This window comes from Eumetopias jubatus, unplaced genomic scaffold (genome assembly GCF_037043125.1).
Source record: "Eumetopias jubatus isolate StellerSeaLion01/CBP00866 unplaced genomic scaffold, mEumJub1_p1.0 scaffold_16, whole genome shotgun sequence".
In the NCBI taxonomy this organism is placed as follows: Eukaryota; Metazoa; Chordata; class Mammalia; order Carnivora; family Otariidae; genus Eumetopias; species Eumetopias jubatus.
The window spans coordinates 74,530,261-74,546,129 of NW_028274822.1; the positions used below are offsets into that span (position 1 = coordinate 74,530,261).

Below are 15,869 nucleotides of genomic sequence, written 5' to 3' on the forward strand. Positions count from 1 at the left end.
TTGGAGCCCTGCCCAGCACCAGGAGAACAGCCCGCGCTAGTGTGCTAGAGGATAGGACAGTCCTGGTGCACAGGTGAGTCATCCCAGCCAAGGCCTTCCCAGATCCACTCATGGCCAGCTGACCCCCAGACACAGGTGAGAGCCAGCCGGCACCATCAGAACCACTTACCTGCCCTGAATCTGCCCACAGACACAAGAGCTCGCTCAGCCAAGCCCAGAGAACTGCCCAGACAACCCAATGTAAGAAATAACAAAAGGTAACATCTAAAGCCACTATGTTTTGGGGTACTTCAATATCTAGCATTATTGTGGCAATTGATAGATGATACAGGAATATTGCTATTTCTATTTTACATGTGACAGAATCAGGGATCAGAGAGGGTGAGTGACTTTCCTGAGGCCACACAGCCAATAAGTGATACAGTTAAAGTCGGACCCCAGGACTCATTATCAATGTCACTTGTTTGAGATTTATCCACGTTGATGCTTTCACGTTTCTTGCTGTGCAAGCTCTAACCAAAAAAAAAAAAACAAAAAACAAAAAAAAAAACAAAAAACAAAAAACCATAATTTCAATACCCATTATCTTCTTGATAAACAAGATGGCCATTTCCAACATCTCGTTATTGGCACTTGCTGGAGTCAAAGTGGCCCCCTTCAGAGAGAAAGAAGGGAGTCGGTAAGGTGTGGCCGTGCTGGGTGCTGGCAGCGTTCCCCTTTTCCCCCAGGTGGGGGGCAGGTGCGTGAGTACGTTCATTTGGATCAATTCATTGGGCTGTACGCTACTGGTGTGTGCATTTTCTGGGCAAGTGTAATATTTCCATTTAAGCTTTTTTTAAAACAAGAAGAGAAGGCTGGAATGTGTCTACACGTGTTTCCTGGTTCCTGCTCCCAGTGTCTGGAAGGTAGCTCCTAGGAGAGAAGTGCCTCTAGGGCTTTGTTAGGTATTGCCACCCTAGGATCCAAAGGCTGGGCAAACCCTCCCATCCAGAATTTCCACCCACCCCCAGAGCATGAAGGGCTTTCCCCGGGGCAGATGCGAGCCACGTGGGAGGAGCATTCAGCTGGGGCAAAGTGGGAGAGGAGGCACAGGTCACCCCAATGAGGAGACGGCTGGGGCAGCAAGGCCTGGGGAGCCCCAAGTTCCCCAGGACAACTATAGGGAGACTGCTTGGAGACAGGGGAGCAGCAGAGAGCTGGGGAGCCTGGAGTTAGGGTTTCGTTCAGTGGCGGGCCAAACGGGATGAAGTCAAGGGTGGCTGAAGGACCGGACCATCCCCCCTCCCCCAGCCCCCCGCCGGCCAGCCTCCGGCCCTCCACGGAGCCCAAGCCTACCTGCCGGTACCGCTCCAGGGTGGACACGAAAGTCCGCTGGTAGAAAAGCAGCTGCAGGCGCTCATGAGCATAATTGTGGCCCAGCTCCTCAAAGGTGGCAGCCCGGTCCTTGCACTGGTGCCGCGGGTTCTGGAAGCCCGGAGAGTCCACCACCGTGATGGAGGCCATGGAGAGGTGGTGGGAAGAGAAGGACCTGGGGAGAGATGAGGGAGACCTCAAGACCACGTGGAATCTCTGATCCCAGCTGGCCCAAGCCTCCCACCCCACCATCGCAGATACAGTGAAACTGAGGCTGCGCACTGGGTGGGTGTGGGGATCCAGCAGATCTGGCGCCAAAATGAGGCTCACCAATTACGGGCTGTGTGGCCTGGGGCAAGTTACTCAACCTCTCTGAGCTAAGGTTTCCCCAACTGTTAAATGAGGATTCTTTCAAGCCCTCACCGCCTTGCATCATTTTGATGAATCTGTCGTGGTGGACAGAGAAGGGATTATTGGCATCAACGTGCACGAGTTGAGAGCTGTTGGAGACGATCCCACGAGGGCTCCGACCTTCCCTCTGCAACAGAGGGGCTGTGTGTCTTGGGAGAGCTACCCAACCTCTCTGGGCCTCAGCCGGGAAAGGGTCAAGGATGGCCACAACCCAGAAGGTTGTCAGGAAGGCTGGAGGTGATGAGACATCTGGGCTCTGAGGGCCAGTTTGGCGGTGGGGTTCGTACTCAGTAAAGGTGGCCTGATATTATGATTATTATCACGATTGGCCCTGTGCTCTGCAGGGTGCTTATTTCAACCTTAGCTCTTCTGCACGGCCTGCCAAGGTTTTCCTTCTGTATCACGGGGCCAAGAAGATCAGCCACCACACATGCATGCGTGAAAACTGTCAGTTAATGCTCAGAAAGCCAAGTGTCTACGAGAGGCTTGTAGGTGCTAGGAGAGTGGGTTCGGCATCAGCGAGATGCAGTTTAAAGGATGCGATGAAGCAGCCGCCCTCCGTGGGCGGAGGCAGCTTCTTTCGCCAGTGGTTCGTTTTCCACCCCTGGTACACCTTCCTCTAAGCACGCATGACCCCCTTGGTTTCTAGACGCTGTGTCTGTGGCCTCAGATGGTAATTGCTCCAGCGGCGGGAGAGCAAGCAGATTCCGTGTCCCAGGGTCATCGGAGAGCCCCAGCTGCCCTGTCGCTCCGCACCAGCCTCAGCCCGGCTAACAGGATGCCAGAAGCCTCATGATGCCCCCCGCCTTCAGGGAAGAGGGTGGGAAGCCCTTACGGTGATAGACATCCAGCTCCCCGCTGCTGCAGCCTGGTAGGTGCATTTCAGAGACACGTCCTGGCTCCCTCGAGAACCACACCCTGCCTGCACCCTACCCTTAGCAGAAAATTTTAAAAAGAAATGGACCAGAACAGTGTGGGGGGTTATTCAGACAAACGTGAAGGTGTGAGGTGGGAGCCCAGCACTGGGGCTGCCTTCCAGCCCCACCTTTCTGCGCCTCCGTTAGCTCAGCTGTAAAATGGGCTGATGTGCAGAGTCAATGATGCAAGACCAGTGAAACCATGAGCGCCGGCCGTTGTTTTACTTTAGCGGGGGGCCCCCAAATTGTTCGCTTTTATTGTCGGTGGTTTATGATCGCTATTAGGAAGAACTGTTTATATACATTACCTCTTTTAATCTCTCGCCATGGCCCTGGGGGACAGAGCTATTTTACAGGTGCAGATGGGGAGGTCAGAGAGCTGAACTGATTTGCCTTGGGCTGCCAAAGGGGGAATTTAAACCCAGCACTACTACCCAGCTCAAAACCTCATTCTTCCCCAGCCCCCCCAAAACCCCACTAAAGTGCCCAGTGCTTGGGCTCATTTGTGTATCTGTCGAAGAGTCGTTACCTATTGATGAGTGAGACAATAACTGCAAAGAGCTCTTGGTACAGGCCCGAGGCCATCCCCTCCACACACTCTGCGCCCGTCATCTTGAGCCCTGGAGAGGGAGAGAGGGAAGGGTGGATATCCATGGTCAGGACCTTGCCTGGGGCCAAGGACAACACTCCCCAGGCATCGCTGCTGGCCTCAGAGAAACCCCCTCCCTCCATACATCCCTCCACTGCTGAAATTACGTACCCACACTCTTAGAACCAAGTTCAAGCGTCTTATCAGGACTGACCGGGTTCTGTGTCACCTGGCCCTACCTCCTCTCCAACGAGCGCTCCTGCTCATTCCTCAGGGATCAATCCAATGTCACCTCTTCAGGGGAGCCTGCCCTGATTACCACCCCCATTAAGCCAATTCCCAGTCCTACCTTGCTCCTTTTTCTTTAGTTAGTTTTCGACTAAGGTATGACTGACACACCAAAAGCCGTACCTACCTATTTAATGTATACATCCTGATGAGCTTGAAGATAAGTGTAGGTCACCGTAACAAATCCCTAAGCCTGTCAACTCTTGAGAGTTTCCGCCCTCCTTCTTTGTGCCTAAGTGCGTGATTAGAACACCTCACATAAGATCTACCCTCTAAAAAGAATTTTCGGTGCACAATACAGTATGGTAACCAGCAGCTCTATACCGCGCAGCGGACATACTCATCCGCTGGTTGTCTTACTCGTCTACTTATTCATCGGCGTTCCAGGGTTTATTCGTCTTGCACAAAAGAAACTACGTACCCTTCCATCATTCTCTCCCATTTTTCCCCTCCCCTCAGCCCTGGGCAACACCGCTCTACCCTCTGCTTCTAGGAGTGTGACTATTTTAGATCCCACATATAAATGGGGACGTGAAGTAGATCATTCAGTGGTAAAAAAGAAAATCCAGCCATTCCCTACCACGTGGATGAACACAGAGGACGTTAGGCTACATGAAACAGGCCAGACACAGAAGGACAAAGCCTCCCTGCCTTTACAGCACTGAGCTCAGTATATTTTTACTTGTGCAGTTTAGCTGTTAACAACAGCCCTCCCGCCCCCGCCCGGCGCCAGGCTGGGAGCAACCCGAGGATGGGGACCATGTTGGCTCCCAAACCCCCAATGCCTGACACATAGTAGGCACTCAGATAATGTTTGTTCTTCCCCCTTTCTGGAGGGAAATTTGGCAGTTCTGTGTCAGAAGCTATAAAATGGTTGGACTTAATAATGCTTGGACTTAATAATTTCACTCTTGGGCTTTTATCCTAATGAAATATTCAGAGAAACAAAGATTTCTGGGTACATATGTTCTCCTGATTGTTGATTAAATTGGATGAAAATCACTTTTTTTTTAAAACAACCTGAATATCCAACAATAGCAAGTGGGTTAGGTAATTTGTAATCCGTACAAAGGAGTGCTTAAAGCCAGGCATAGACGCATACTGAATGAGAGGGGGAAAGCGCCTACCTGTCACGTTAGGAGGAATAAAAATGCTTCGCAAACGAGTAATATAGTCATGGTCTCAATTTTGTTTAAACACACACACGCGGCCCGTTAAAATAGCCAGCCTTGATGAGGGTGCACGGAACAAAGCAGAGTGAGAATTTGGGAGGGGCGGATCAGATCGGAAATCCTGATCCTTAGGTGCTGGTTCCATCCACAGAATCAGAAACATGATTTTCACATCTGCAGTGGGGCTGGAGACACAGTCCTGCCTGTACATTCCAGGGAGCCCCCTGCAGCCCCATAGCACTTCCCCTCCCTCTGGTAGCTCCACCCCCAACCTGGGCGGTTGCTAGGCAACCCACAGCCTCTCAGCATCTCTCCTAAGCCTGCTGGTCCCCTGTCTGCTTCTCAACTACCCTTGATACCTTGGCCTGAGACGTAATTAGTGTTAATATCTGAATGTGAGTGCACGTATGCTCATGTACCTGTGCACGTCTGTGTGCTTCCTGCAGTGTGTGCCTGTGTGTGGTGTGTATACGTGCCCGTGTGGTGTGTGTAGGTTCCTGCGTGGCCTCCCTTCTCCCACCCATTCCCAAGGCTTCCCCCTAGCTAAGCCATTTGAAGAATAAGTCAAATCATGGCATTCCCTGCCTATGTCTTTGCGTGGTTTCTCAGGGGTCTGAGCATAAAAACTCTAGTTTGCAGAGTCCTACATGAGCAGACCACCCTCCCCCACTCATCTACTAGCCTCATCTGCTAGCTTCCCAGCCCCTCTAGCCATCCAGCCTTATTTCTGTACCTCAAACTGGAAGGCCAGCCTTCCTTGGACAAGATAAGGGCTCAACAGACGTTAACAGCCAATGGAAAAGTGTTGGCCCCTTGGCACTGCTCACAGTGTCCCCTCTCCATAGCACAGGGTGCCTCTCAGGTTTCGGCAGAACTTTCCGGACCCTGGACAATGCCAGTTGGCCACAAGCCCTGTGCAGGTAGGAACTAAGTCCACTTCTGCCCACAAGGGCCTCCCTTGCACCTAGAAGGTCTGCATATAAGCAGGTCCTGATAAGTAGGTGAAGGCATGTTGGAGCGTCCACTGGCCTGGCCCCGGGGGGAACCCAGCCCACCCAGAGAAGCAGCAGTGCAGCACCTGAGCTGGTCTCCTCTTCCTCAACGCCCCGTTGGCTCAGCCCAGATGTCACTTGCTCGATGATCTGTCGCAAGTGGTGCTTGAAGGTGGCCGTGTTCAGCTCCTCGTATTCACAGCCCAGGGCCTCAGCTGCGTGGTTTGCCCACTCAAACCGCATGAACTGCTTCCGACCCACTGCAAGAGGGACACAGCAGAAGTATGGTGGTGAAGTCCTGGGAATGGAGTGGGTGGGCTCCCAAGAGGACCTCCCGGGGGTCTCATCACTGCCTACCCTCTGGACTGCTCCCCCACCCCCAGCAGGGAGCCGCAACACCCAACCTGGGCAGGGGTCAGGTTTCCCAAGAGACATGCTTATCTTACTTCCTCGTAATTTGCATTGTTCACTTTTTCAGAACAATTAAAATGATCACGTGGATCCTCTAAATGTGGAATTGTGGAACTGATAGTAAAAGTGTAATCTGTCCACTCGGGTATTCACCTACCTATCCATCCACCCATCCACTACCCCCTGCTGCCCACCTATCTAACCATTCAACTACCGACCCAGCCACTCACCCAGCCATCTCACCACCCACCCATTTATTCAAAACACACTTGTTGAGCTCCTACTATGTGACAGGAACTGCGCCACTGGGAAATCAATGATGAGCAAGACAGACAAGGTGCCTGTCCTCATGGAGCTTACAATCTACTGAGGTTAGAGTAAGACAATAAACATGTAAACAAATGGATGAATAAGATAAATTCAGGTGATAATATTATCAAGTTTTTCCCCTTAAGGAGAAAATAAAAACAAGAGATGAGGTCAAGGGAAACTGAGAGCATCCCTGTGCATCCATGGTTGTCAGAGAGGGCTCTCTCTGAGGATGTGATATCTGAACTGGGTTATGAAAAATGAGAAGGAGGTGGCTACCTAAAGAACCAAGGAAGAGCTTTAGAAAACTGTATTAGAGGGGCGCCTGGGTGGCTCAGTCGTTAAGCGTCTGCCTTCGGCTCAGGTCATGATCCCAGGGTCCTGGGATCGAGCCCCGCATCGGGCTCCCTGCTCGGCGGGAAGCCTGCTTCTCCCTCTCCCACTCCCCCTGCTTGTGTTCCTGCTCTCGCTGTGTCTCTCTCTGTCAAATAAATAAATAAAATCTTAAAAAAAAAAAAAAGAAAACTGTATTAGAGTATGATGCCAACTGTGTAAATCATTCTAAAGTGTTGTAAAATAAAATAGTAAGGGGCGCCTGGGTGGCTCAGTCGGTTGAACGTCCAACTCTTGATCTCTGCTCAGGTCATGATCTCAGGGTTGTGAGATCGAGCCCCACATCAGGCTCTGTGCTGAGTGTGGAGTCTGCTTAAGATTCTCTCTCTCTCCCTCTGCCCCCCCCTGCTCTCTGTCTCTTAAATAAGTAAATAAATAAAATAGTAAAAAGGAAATATATCCAAATATTAACAGTCCTAGCTGGGTAAGGGGATTCTGTATTTTCTAAATTTTCTACAGGGGTTGTCTTAATTTTGTAATCCAAATAAAAAATTAATGGCTGATTAAAACAAATAACGGTGCTATCCTTAAAGAATTTCCTCCCATTGTTTATCTCCCCATAAATGTGTTTCCTTCTTGAAATAAAAATCACAACTGCCAACAGATTTCTCAATCCATCAGAAAGAAGTCATAAAGGCCCAGTTCTTCAAGAAGATATCTTGAAGAAGCAGCCTGGTTTAAGGCAAAATTGGACATTTGGACAAAGACTTCATGTGGGACTCGCTACTCAAGGGAAAGGAGCTCTGGCCCCAGGGTTACTGAGGGGCCACAAATAGCCATGCTTATTGACATCCTCCTCAGTGCCAGCTACTCAGCACTGATCTCACAAGAGAGGTTTCCCATTTTACAGATGATAACACTGAGTCTCGGGGAGGTAACACAGTGAATAAGAAGTCCTGGCATTTGCAAAAATTATGAAGAAGGTGATGATGGTGGTGATGAAAGCAGTCACCACTCACTGACCCTATTTTATTCAACATGTCACCTTTGGGCAGCTCATAGCTTCTGGAGTCAGAAAGCCTGCATCTGAGTCCCAGGTGTGACAGGTGAAAAAATCAGTACATGCATGGTAGCTGTGATTACTTCTTATCATCTTCATCATCATTGTCATCATGAAATCTTCACAAAGGTCCTAGAAAGCAGCCTTGTATTCCCATTTTACAGATGAGAAAACTGACTTAAGAGACATCACCAGAAATCAGATGGACACTAAGTACTAGAACTACTATTTCACCAAAATCAACCCGTCAAATACCATTTTTAGGACATTTGCCATATCTCTGTGACCCTCGATCAGACTTTCTTTAAAATGGACTTCTCTTTTTCACTTAAGTAAATACGTTGTGAAAGGGAATGTTATAGCATTATCTTAAATTAGAACCCAACTGTTCGCGGGAGCCATTGAGAGAACGTGACCACCCATTGACCTTCAGGCTGGCCCCAGGACAACAGGTGACTCCTCACCCCCTCCCGTGTGAAACAGACATTCTGCCCACCTTCGCCCAGCGGGAGCCATCGAGGAAGATGTTGTTGAGACCATCTGGACTGACTATGTGACTCTCTGTAAACTTTTAAGACTTTGGTTGGTTCCGGAAAATGTACAGGGCTGGCCAGGGGAGGCAAGGCTCGTATGTAAGTTTCCTTGCTTATTACACCTGGGGCTTACCAATCTGGAGTGGTCTGCCTTTCTTTGACCTCCCCTTTCCCTCCCTGAGGTGGGGCCAGTTTGCAAACCAACACCATTATCATTTGTCACAAACAGAAAGGAGAAATAATACAATATGAGCACAAAAGTATCTTTAGATTCTAATTAGATACAGTTACCTGGGAGCAGGAGGTCTGCGTTTTTCGTTGTTGTTGTTGTTTTGTTTTGTTTTAAGATTTTATTTATTTATTTGACAGAGAGAGAGACAGAGAGAGGGAACACAAGCAGGGGGAGTGGGAGAGGGAGAAGCAGGCTTCCTGTGGAGCAGGGAGCCTGATGCGGGGCTCGATCCCAGGACCCTGGGATCATGACCTGAGCCGAAGGCAGACGCTTAACGACTGAGCCACGCAGGCGCCCCATGTCTGCCCTCTCTTTGTCAAAATGCAAGATTAGAGAGTATTAGAGATTTTAAAGACGGCTAGTCCTGAATGAGACTTCTTTCTTCCTGTGTTGGGGGTTAGAAGGGAATTAAATAAGAGATAATGTTCTAGATGGGTGATGTCCTGTAGCTCTCCTGACCTGTCAACCTTCTTCCGCCACTCTCCAAAATATTCCTCCCACCCTCCACCGACAGTGAGCTTCTGTACCTCACTGAGCTGGGGAGAAGTCAGGAAGGGAATTGGCAATGGCTCTTTCTGAAAAGAGGAGCAGTGAACGGCCTCAACCTGACTCTAAGTCCTGCCTGACAAGGGGGATATTTCCCAGTGCGCTCACTGAGCAGCATCTTGCTGGGGAAATCCAGGGAGCACACAGGGAGCTCTGCCAAGAAAATGCACTTTTTGCTTCCAGTTCCCTGAAGGCTGGCTGGTGCACAAGATCCAACCCCATGGGTTCCTTTATCTTTGTACAGACATGGGTGGAAGCCAAAGCCTCTTCAATGGGGCCTGAGAAAGGTGGCCCCTGAGGCAGGGACAGGAACATGGACACTGGACCAGACAGAATCTGAGTCCCTTTCCTGCTTGCCACCATTCCCAGCTCCAGTCTTTGGGCAAGCTGCACTGCCTTTCTGAGCCTCAGTTTCGTCATCTGTAAAACGGAATCATAAAACCCCAAGCACTTCTTCATACGGCTGAAGGGATGGGGTGATGTGTTTACACTTACATGGAAGATACCCAACAGAGTGCCTGGCCCCAAGAAGGCTTTCAATAACTTTCTAGTCCCTTCTCTACCTGTGAAACCCAAGAGGGCACCACTCACCCAACAGGGATTGCTTCGTTCTGACGGCCACAGGGACTCCTGCAGAGCTTTCTATACGTGGTTTCGAGAGAGGATTTGAGGGATGGATGATGAATCGGTGTGCTCCAGATGTGGGCCACGCCCCAGGGATTCTGAGCCAACTCCACAGAAAGGCGGACACATGTTGGCTCAGCACCTCCCACCGACCTATTCCAAAGCCAAGGACAAAGCTGTCCTCGGAATGCCGCCGGGGTTGGAGATTTCTGTCCAAGAGATGCTCATGTACTTGATCGCTCCCTCTCCGGAGAAGCCATCACTTGATGAACAAGGACAGCCATCAAGCATCGGCACAAGCCATGTGCCAGGCACTGTGCTGGGTGCTTCCTCTGCCTCTTCTCCTTTGCTCTCATCAAAAGTCTCTGAGATAATTCAAAGGTGGGGAACGGACCCTGCAAGGCCTAGCTTCTGGTCCAAGGCAGTACAGGGAGTAGTGACCGAGCGGGATTCCGAGGCTTGTGTGCAGATCTCAGACCGTGCAGTAGCCGCCTGCTGATCTGCTCCAACACAGTCTGTATGCTCACTGCTCTATCCGGATCAGAGCCGGAGCCAGGAAGTGCTCAATAAACATTTGTCAAGTGGGTGATTAAATGATGAAAGGAATCAAGAAAGGAATGCACGTTTCTCGATTGTGGCCAGCCCTGCCTACTTTCCCTCCCTGCTTCTCAAAAGACTGGGGAGAGAGAATCTCTGTTCTCCTCTCCCCATGGCACCTGCCATCTGAAACTTAGAGACGGCCTTTTCTAACCAGAAAGATCAAATACCAGACGAAACAAAAGCGAGAGAGGCGGAGAGACAGAAATGGAAACAGAGAGACAGGATGGAGCCGGCTCGGAGGGCGCTCTTTGTGGGGTGGGTTTGTGGATTTCCCCCTGCCTCTAGCCCCCGCCAAAGGGGATCACACACTCAATCCAAGTGCTTTCCCACCACCCACCAGGAGGCGAGGAGCCTGTGCCCACAATGATGCCAAAGCTAAATGCAGAGATCAGTTCAGGCTGGTGCATTTGGCTGCCAGCCATTCTGCTAGTCACTGGTGGGAACCAGGACCCCGTGGCAGGTAGAAGCACAGTCTGGCTTCCGCACACATTATGTAGGGATCCTCTCCCTATTCTGCAAGCACTGCACAAGACATGGGATGGGCAGTAGGAAACGCTCCCAGGCAGCCCACCTGTCACCCGTCCTCTGTCTCAGCCACCCAGGAAAAAGAAATCAGAATGCAAATGTTTGACGGTATTACGAAGGCGAACTTAGTATCACAACATCAGCCAGCAGCACGTACTCTACACCCACCCCATGCCGGGCGCTGGGCTGAGCGCTAAACCTTGCTGCCTCATTTAATCCTCCCTCCGGCCCTGTGAGGTCAATAGTAACATCACCCCTTGAATTATGAGAAAACTGAACCTCAGGGTGACCTTCCATGGCCATGAAGCTGGTAAGGGGCAGAGGCAGGATTTGAATTCAGGTCTGCTGACTCCAGTGCTCAATATTTTAAGCATGATGCTGTGCAGAGGGGTCTTTTCTCATAATGAGTATCAATCTCAAGTCAGTAAGGCGAAAACTCCAATACCCTTAAAATCCCCCTTGAGAATCTCAAATTGCCCGTAGCATACAGTACTGTAGCTTATCTTCACAAGTCCAGCACAACAAGCTTTCCCTCCGGCAGAACAAGGAAATGGGCGGCTTGCCTTTGGGGGCCATGACTTACAAAAAGATACACACCTATAACTACTCCAGCCTCGCATTTGCTTTGCACGCATCACTGGATTTACATAAATACAACGCATGTATGATAGGAACCACCCACCCTTGAATCTGTTCTCTATTAAAAAAAATTATTTGCAAATGCCAAGTCTGTTCTTATTCTTAGTGACAAATGGTCCATGCCTCTCGCCATGGCCTGGAGGATGCACACCCGAGTGCATCTACACTGAGGGAGGGGACGGTTGTGTGACCTTGGCTGATCTCTCAACTGCCTTGCAAGGTCTGCAGGCTGGGTGTTGTTAAGCCTGATTTTATAGTAGAAGCTACTGAGACACAGAAAGGGGTATTGGCCTGCCCTAAGTCACACAGCACGGAAGTGGCTGACCTGAGCCTCAGGTCCTGACCTGAGTCCAGGTTCCTGACTCCCAGGTCAGTGGCATGGGTTAGGGGCGGTTCTGGTACTGCCACATATCCCACTTTAGGTCTAACTGGAGCATACACATGAGCTATATGTAGGTCAAGTCAAAAAGGAAACAGGGACAGATTTCAGATGCCAACATGGGGGTTGTGGGGGGGGCAGCCACAGAGCTGTGACAGATCCGCCATATCCCTGGGGCTTACTGCACTCCCTTCTGATGAGGGTGTTCTCTCTTAATGGCACTTGCTCATGCAAGGGGAGGTTGGAAGGGCCATGGAATTAAAATCCTCAGCCCTCAAGCAATGACTGCAGGTGACACCCTTTGAGTGGGATGACTCTGGGTGCGAGCTCTATGCTGCCCCCCAGAGGTCTCTGGCGGCATTGAGCCCCAGTTGCCCACAGTGGAGACTGGCTTGGTAACACACCCTTGGCAGCAGCCTGCCTTCCCCACTTCCTGCCAGTACTTCCTGGGATCACCTCCCACGGGAACCATCTTGGCCTTGAACTCTTGAGTCAGCAGCTGGACCCATGTCAGGTGTTAAGACTCAGAGAGGGCTTGAGAGGCTGATCACACTTAACCAAGTTTGGTTTGAATTTCCCTTCAATTATTGAGGCCAAAGGAAGGTTCTCTGAAAGGGACCCAAGGCTTGATAGGCTGTTATTTCTTTGTGTCTGTCTGTTCCTCTGAAGCCATTTGCACATCCGGGGTGAGGCCTGGCTTCAGCCAGTGTGCCATCAAGGGCAGGGCTGAGTCAGAAACTGTCCATGTGGCAGAGTGGTACAGAACAAGGCAGAGCGGCCACACAGCTGGGGCTCAGTTCCCCAAAGGGGCTCCTCATAGCCGTCATTCCATGGAATGTTCCTCAGTGCCAGTGGGAAGAGAAGAATCCTGTCTCATATCAAGTTGGTCATTGCTTGGTGAAATAAGTTTCTTAACTGCGGGACTTCTCAGAGCCTTTAAAGTACATCTGATGAATCTCCAAGAAGGGGACATTCTGTTCAGACTAATTTGGCCTCAGAATGCTTTCAGGAGCATCTTGCAGGTCTAATGTCCCCATGAGACACTAGTTTAGGAAACACTGGTTTGTAGGAAGAGCCCTCAATTAACCAGGTGACCCTGGACAAATTGCCTTACTTGAGTCACTTACCCAGGGTCACTCTGCTGGTAAGAGGCAGGCTGGGATTTGAATAGAGAGGATGCACAAAGGAGCAAATGAGAGACGGGAGAAAGGAAGGAGGAAAGGGATGTATTGGGACCAGTTTCCGAGATGCTCAAATCCACCTGCAAAGGCAGGTTTTTCCCTTTATGTTCAGTACCAAAAAAAAAACAAAAAACCGAGAGAGAGAGAGAAAAAATAATAACACGACTGCTTTCCCACGTGCATCATGAGTTCAATTGCTATCAATTACTGCGGCCTCCTGCATTTATTAATAACCAAGTTATTCCTCCTTTCAACAACTTCCAACAATAGCCGTGCTGTTGCTGAATTACTGAGCAGTATGTGACTTATTTATAACGCTGGTGCATCTGGGTCACATTTCCTCACACAGAGGTTTCCTATTCGAATGTCTGCAAAGAAGGAGGCCACCTACAGGGAAGAGATAAGCCTAAAAGTCTACAGACGCTAGAAGAAAAAGCAGTAGCGCTCGGCAGACAGACTGCCTGGGTTCAAATCCCACCCCTCCCGCCTAAAACCCCGTGACGTCGGGGAGGTCGTGCCGCCTCCTAGAGCCTCCACGTCCTCTTCTGTAAAATGGGACTCTACCCCCATGAACTTCTTGGGAAGCTTCAGTGAGGTTACACTTGCAGGTCGCTTAGCAAGGGGTCTGTTCAAGAGCTGTCTGCTCCTATAGTGACAATCACGCTCTGAGATTTCTGCCCTTAAAAGGGGACAAATGGGTCAGCAAGAGAAAGTCCGGGAGCCAACACAATGCACGTAGCTGCGGCTCCCTGCCCAGGGTGCCCAGCAAAGTCCTAATGTTGGGACCATGGAAAATGCAACCCTCTTACAACATGGAACTTCAAAGCCCTTCCTGCTTCTTTTTTTTTTTTTTTAAGATTTTTATTTATTTATTTGAGAGAGCGAGAGAGAGTGCATGGGAGCATGAGCAGGGGGAGGGGCAGAGGGAGAAGCAGACTCTCCACTGAGCAGGGATCCTGGGGTTCGATCCCAGGATCCTGAGATCATGACCTGAGCCAAAGGCGGACGCTTAACCCACTGAGCCACCCAGGCACCCCTGCCCTTCCTGCTTCTTATGGCTGTTCCTGCATGTCCCTACTGCCCCCCTGCCCTCCCCACCTGGACCTATTGTTCCACCTATCTGGCTTTGGAGAAAGTTGCCATCTGCCCCAGGACTTTTGCCTGTCTGCCCAACCAGTGCTCCCTGCAAGGCCTGGCCAATAAGCCATCTATAACCCAACTGGAATCACTCATCACCCAACTGGAATCACTGTTCACACACAAATGGCTGAAAGACAAGGCACAGACCACTCCCAGTGCTCTGGGGAGTACGAGCAGGTGTTTTGGAAAAAGAAGTCTCACCAGACAAATCACTTGGGGCAGCATCTGATTAAACCAAGGAAAATGCAGCTGCATTACCACAGGACTTCTCAGAACCTAGAGTACGCCCAAGGGCACCGGGAATTTACAAGAGAAGTGGGCATGGGGAGGAGTCTCCCGAGCTATTATGATCAAGAGGGAAAAAGCAGATATGGCATCTCTGGGGTGGTGGGAACTATGGAAAGAAGCGGAGGCTGGACATCCAAAGACAGATTCAGCCTGGCTGTGAGGTCTTGAATAGGAGATGTCCTCTCTCTGAGCCTCAGTTTTCATATCTGTGCAATGGGTGGCTCCTCTCCCAGAGGGCTATTTGAAGGATGAAATGAGACCCTGGATGTGAAGGTGGCTGAGAATGTCCCCAGAGCCAGTGATCTGAGCTAAAGAGCAGGGCAGGTGGAAGGCATGACTGGTCACCCTAGGAGGAACACTAGGAGCGAAGGCTCAGGGGCGGGGCCGGCAGCAGGTGCCTGAGCCACTTGCCTGAACCACACCGGCTAGTGAGGCAGAAGTCCGGGACCAAAGCAGCCGGCTAGCCCCAAGTCAAAATGCTTTTTTCTACAGTCAAGTGTCCCTCCGCAAGACAAGAAGAACGCGTCGCTCAACCTATCACACTGTCCCCTCTGGGGCTGCTTCCTGGGGCCCAAGGGGGAGCCCAACAACAGCGGGTGCTTCCCGAGGGCTCACCGCGTGCATGGCCCCGTGCGGGGTAAGCACGTGATCTCATCAACGCACCAACCGTGGGAAGAGGTCTCATTACGATTTGCATGTACTGATGACGCCACGGACTACTCGACCTCACGTGGCCTAAAGAATAGGAAGGAAGGCTTCAAGGACAGAAGTCCTCAGTCCAAAATTGGGCTCCTCCCCTTCCCAAATCCACGACCTTAGATAACTTACTTTACTTCTCTGAGCCTCCACTGACTCAGCCATAAAATGGGTGTAACCTACCATCTAGGGCTCTGAAGATTTAATGGAACAACCGGCACGTAAATCAGGCCTGGCAGAGAGTGGATCCTCAGTAAACAGTAAGAGTGAACAAGTCCACCGTGGTGGTCACGGTTGTTACCCTCCGTAGTGCGGCGAGCTATCGCGGAATGGCGAGTCAGCGCATGCGCAGTGGGGTCATAGTGCTCTTTCCCCCCCCCCCCCACCTCCTTCTCCCCCTGCCTTCCGCCTTCTCCAGTAACAGGTTAGTAGGGTTTCTGGTAATCAAAGCTTAAAGAGAGCCCATAGAGCATCTGGTCTACCCCCATGAAGCAAGTCCTTCCCCTCTCTGAGCCTCAGTTTCTGTATCTGTCAAATGGGGTCATAGCACTCACTCCGTGGAATTGTTGAGATGGCCAAAGCTCTTAGAGTAGTGCCCCGCACATAGTAAGCAGGAGATAAATATCAGCTGCTGTTATTATTTACGGGAAA

At 50.6% G+C, this 15,869-nt stretch overlaps 1 protein-coding gene across 1 annotated transcript in view; it reads right to left on the reverse strand.

Moving 5' to 3' along the window:
* Positions 1 to 15,869, reverse strand: part of MYO18B (myosin XVIIIB) — a 241,243-nt gene that overhangs the window by 183,644 nt on the left and 41,730 nt on the right. Inside the window, exons 12-14 of the mRNA XM_028124695.2 lie at positions 5,809 to 5,982; positions 3,211 to 3,301; positions 1,336 to 1,528 (exon numbers count right to left, since the gene is read on the reverse strand). Coding sequence (XP_027980496.1) covers positions 1,336 to 1,528; positions 3,211 to 3,301; positions 5,809 to 5,982 — 458 coding nt within the window. The remainder of the gene's footprint in view (positions 1 to 1,335; positions 1,529 to 3,210; positions 3,302 to 5,808; positions 5,983 to 15,869) is intronic.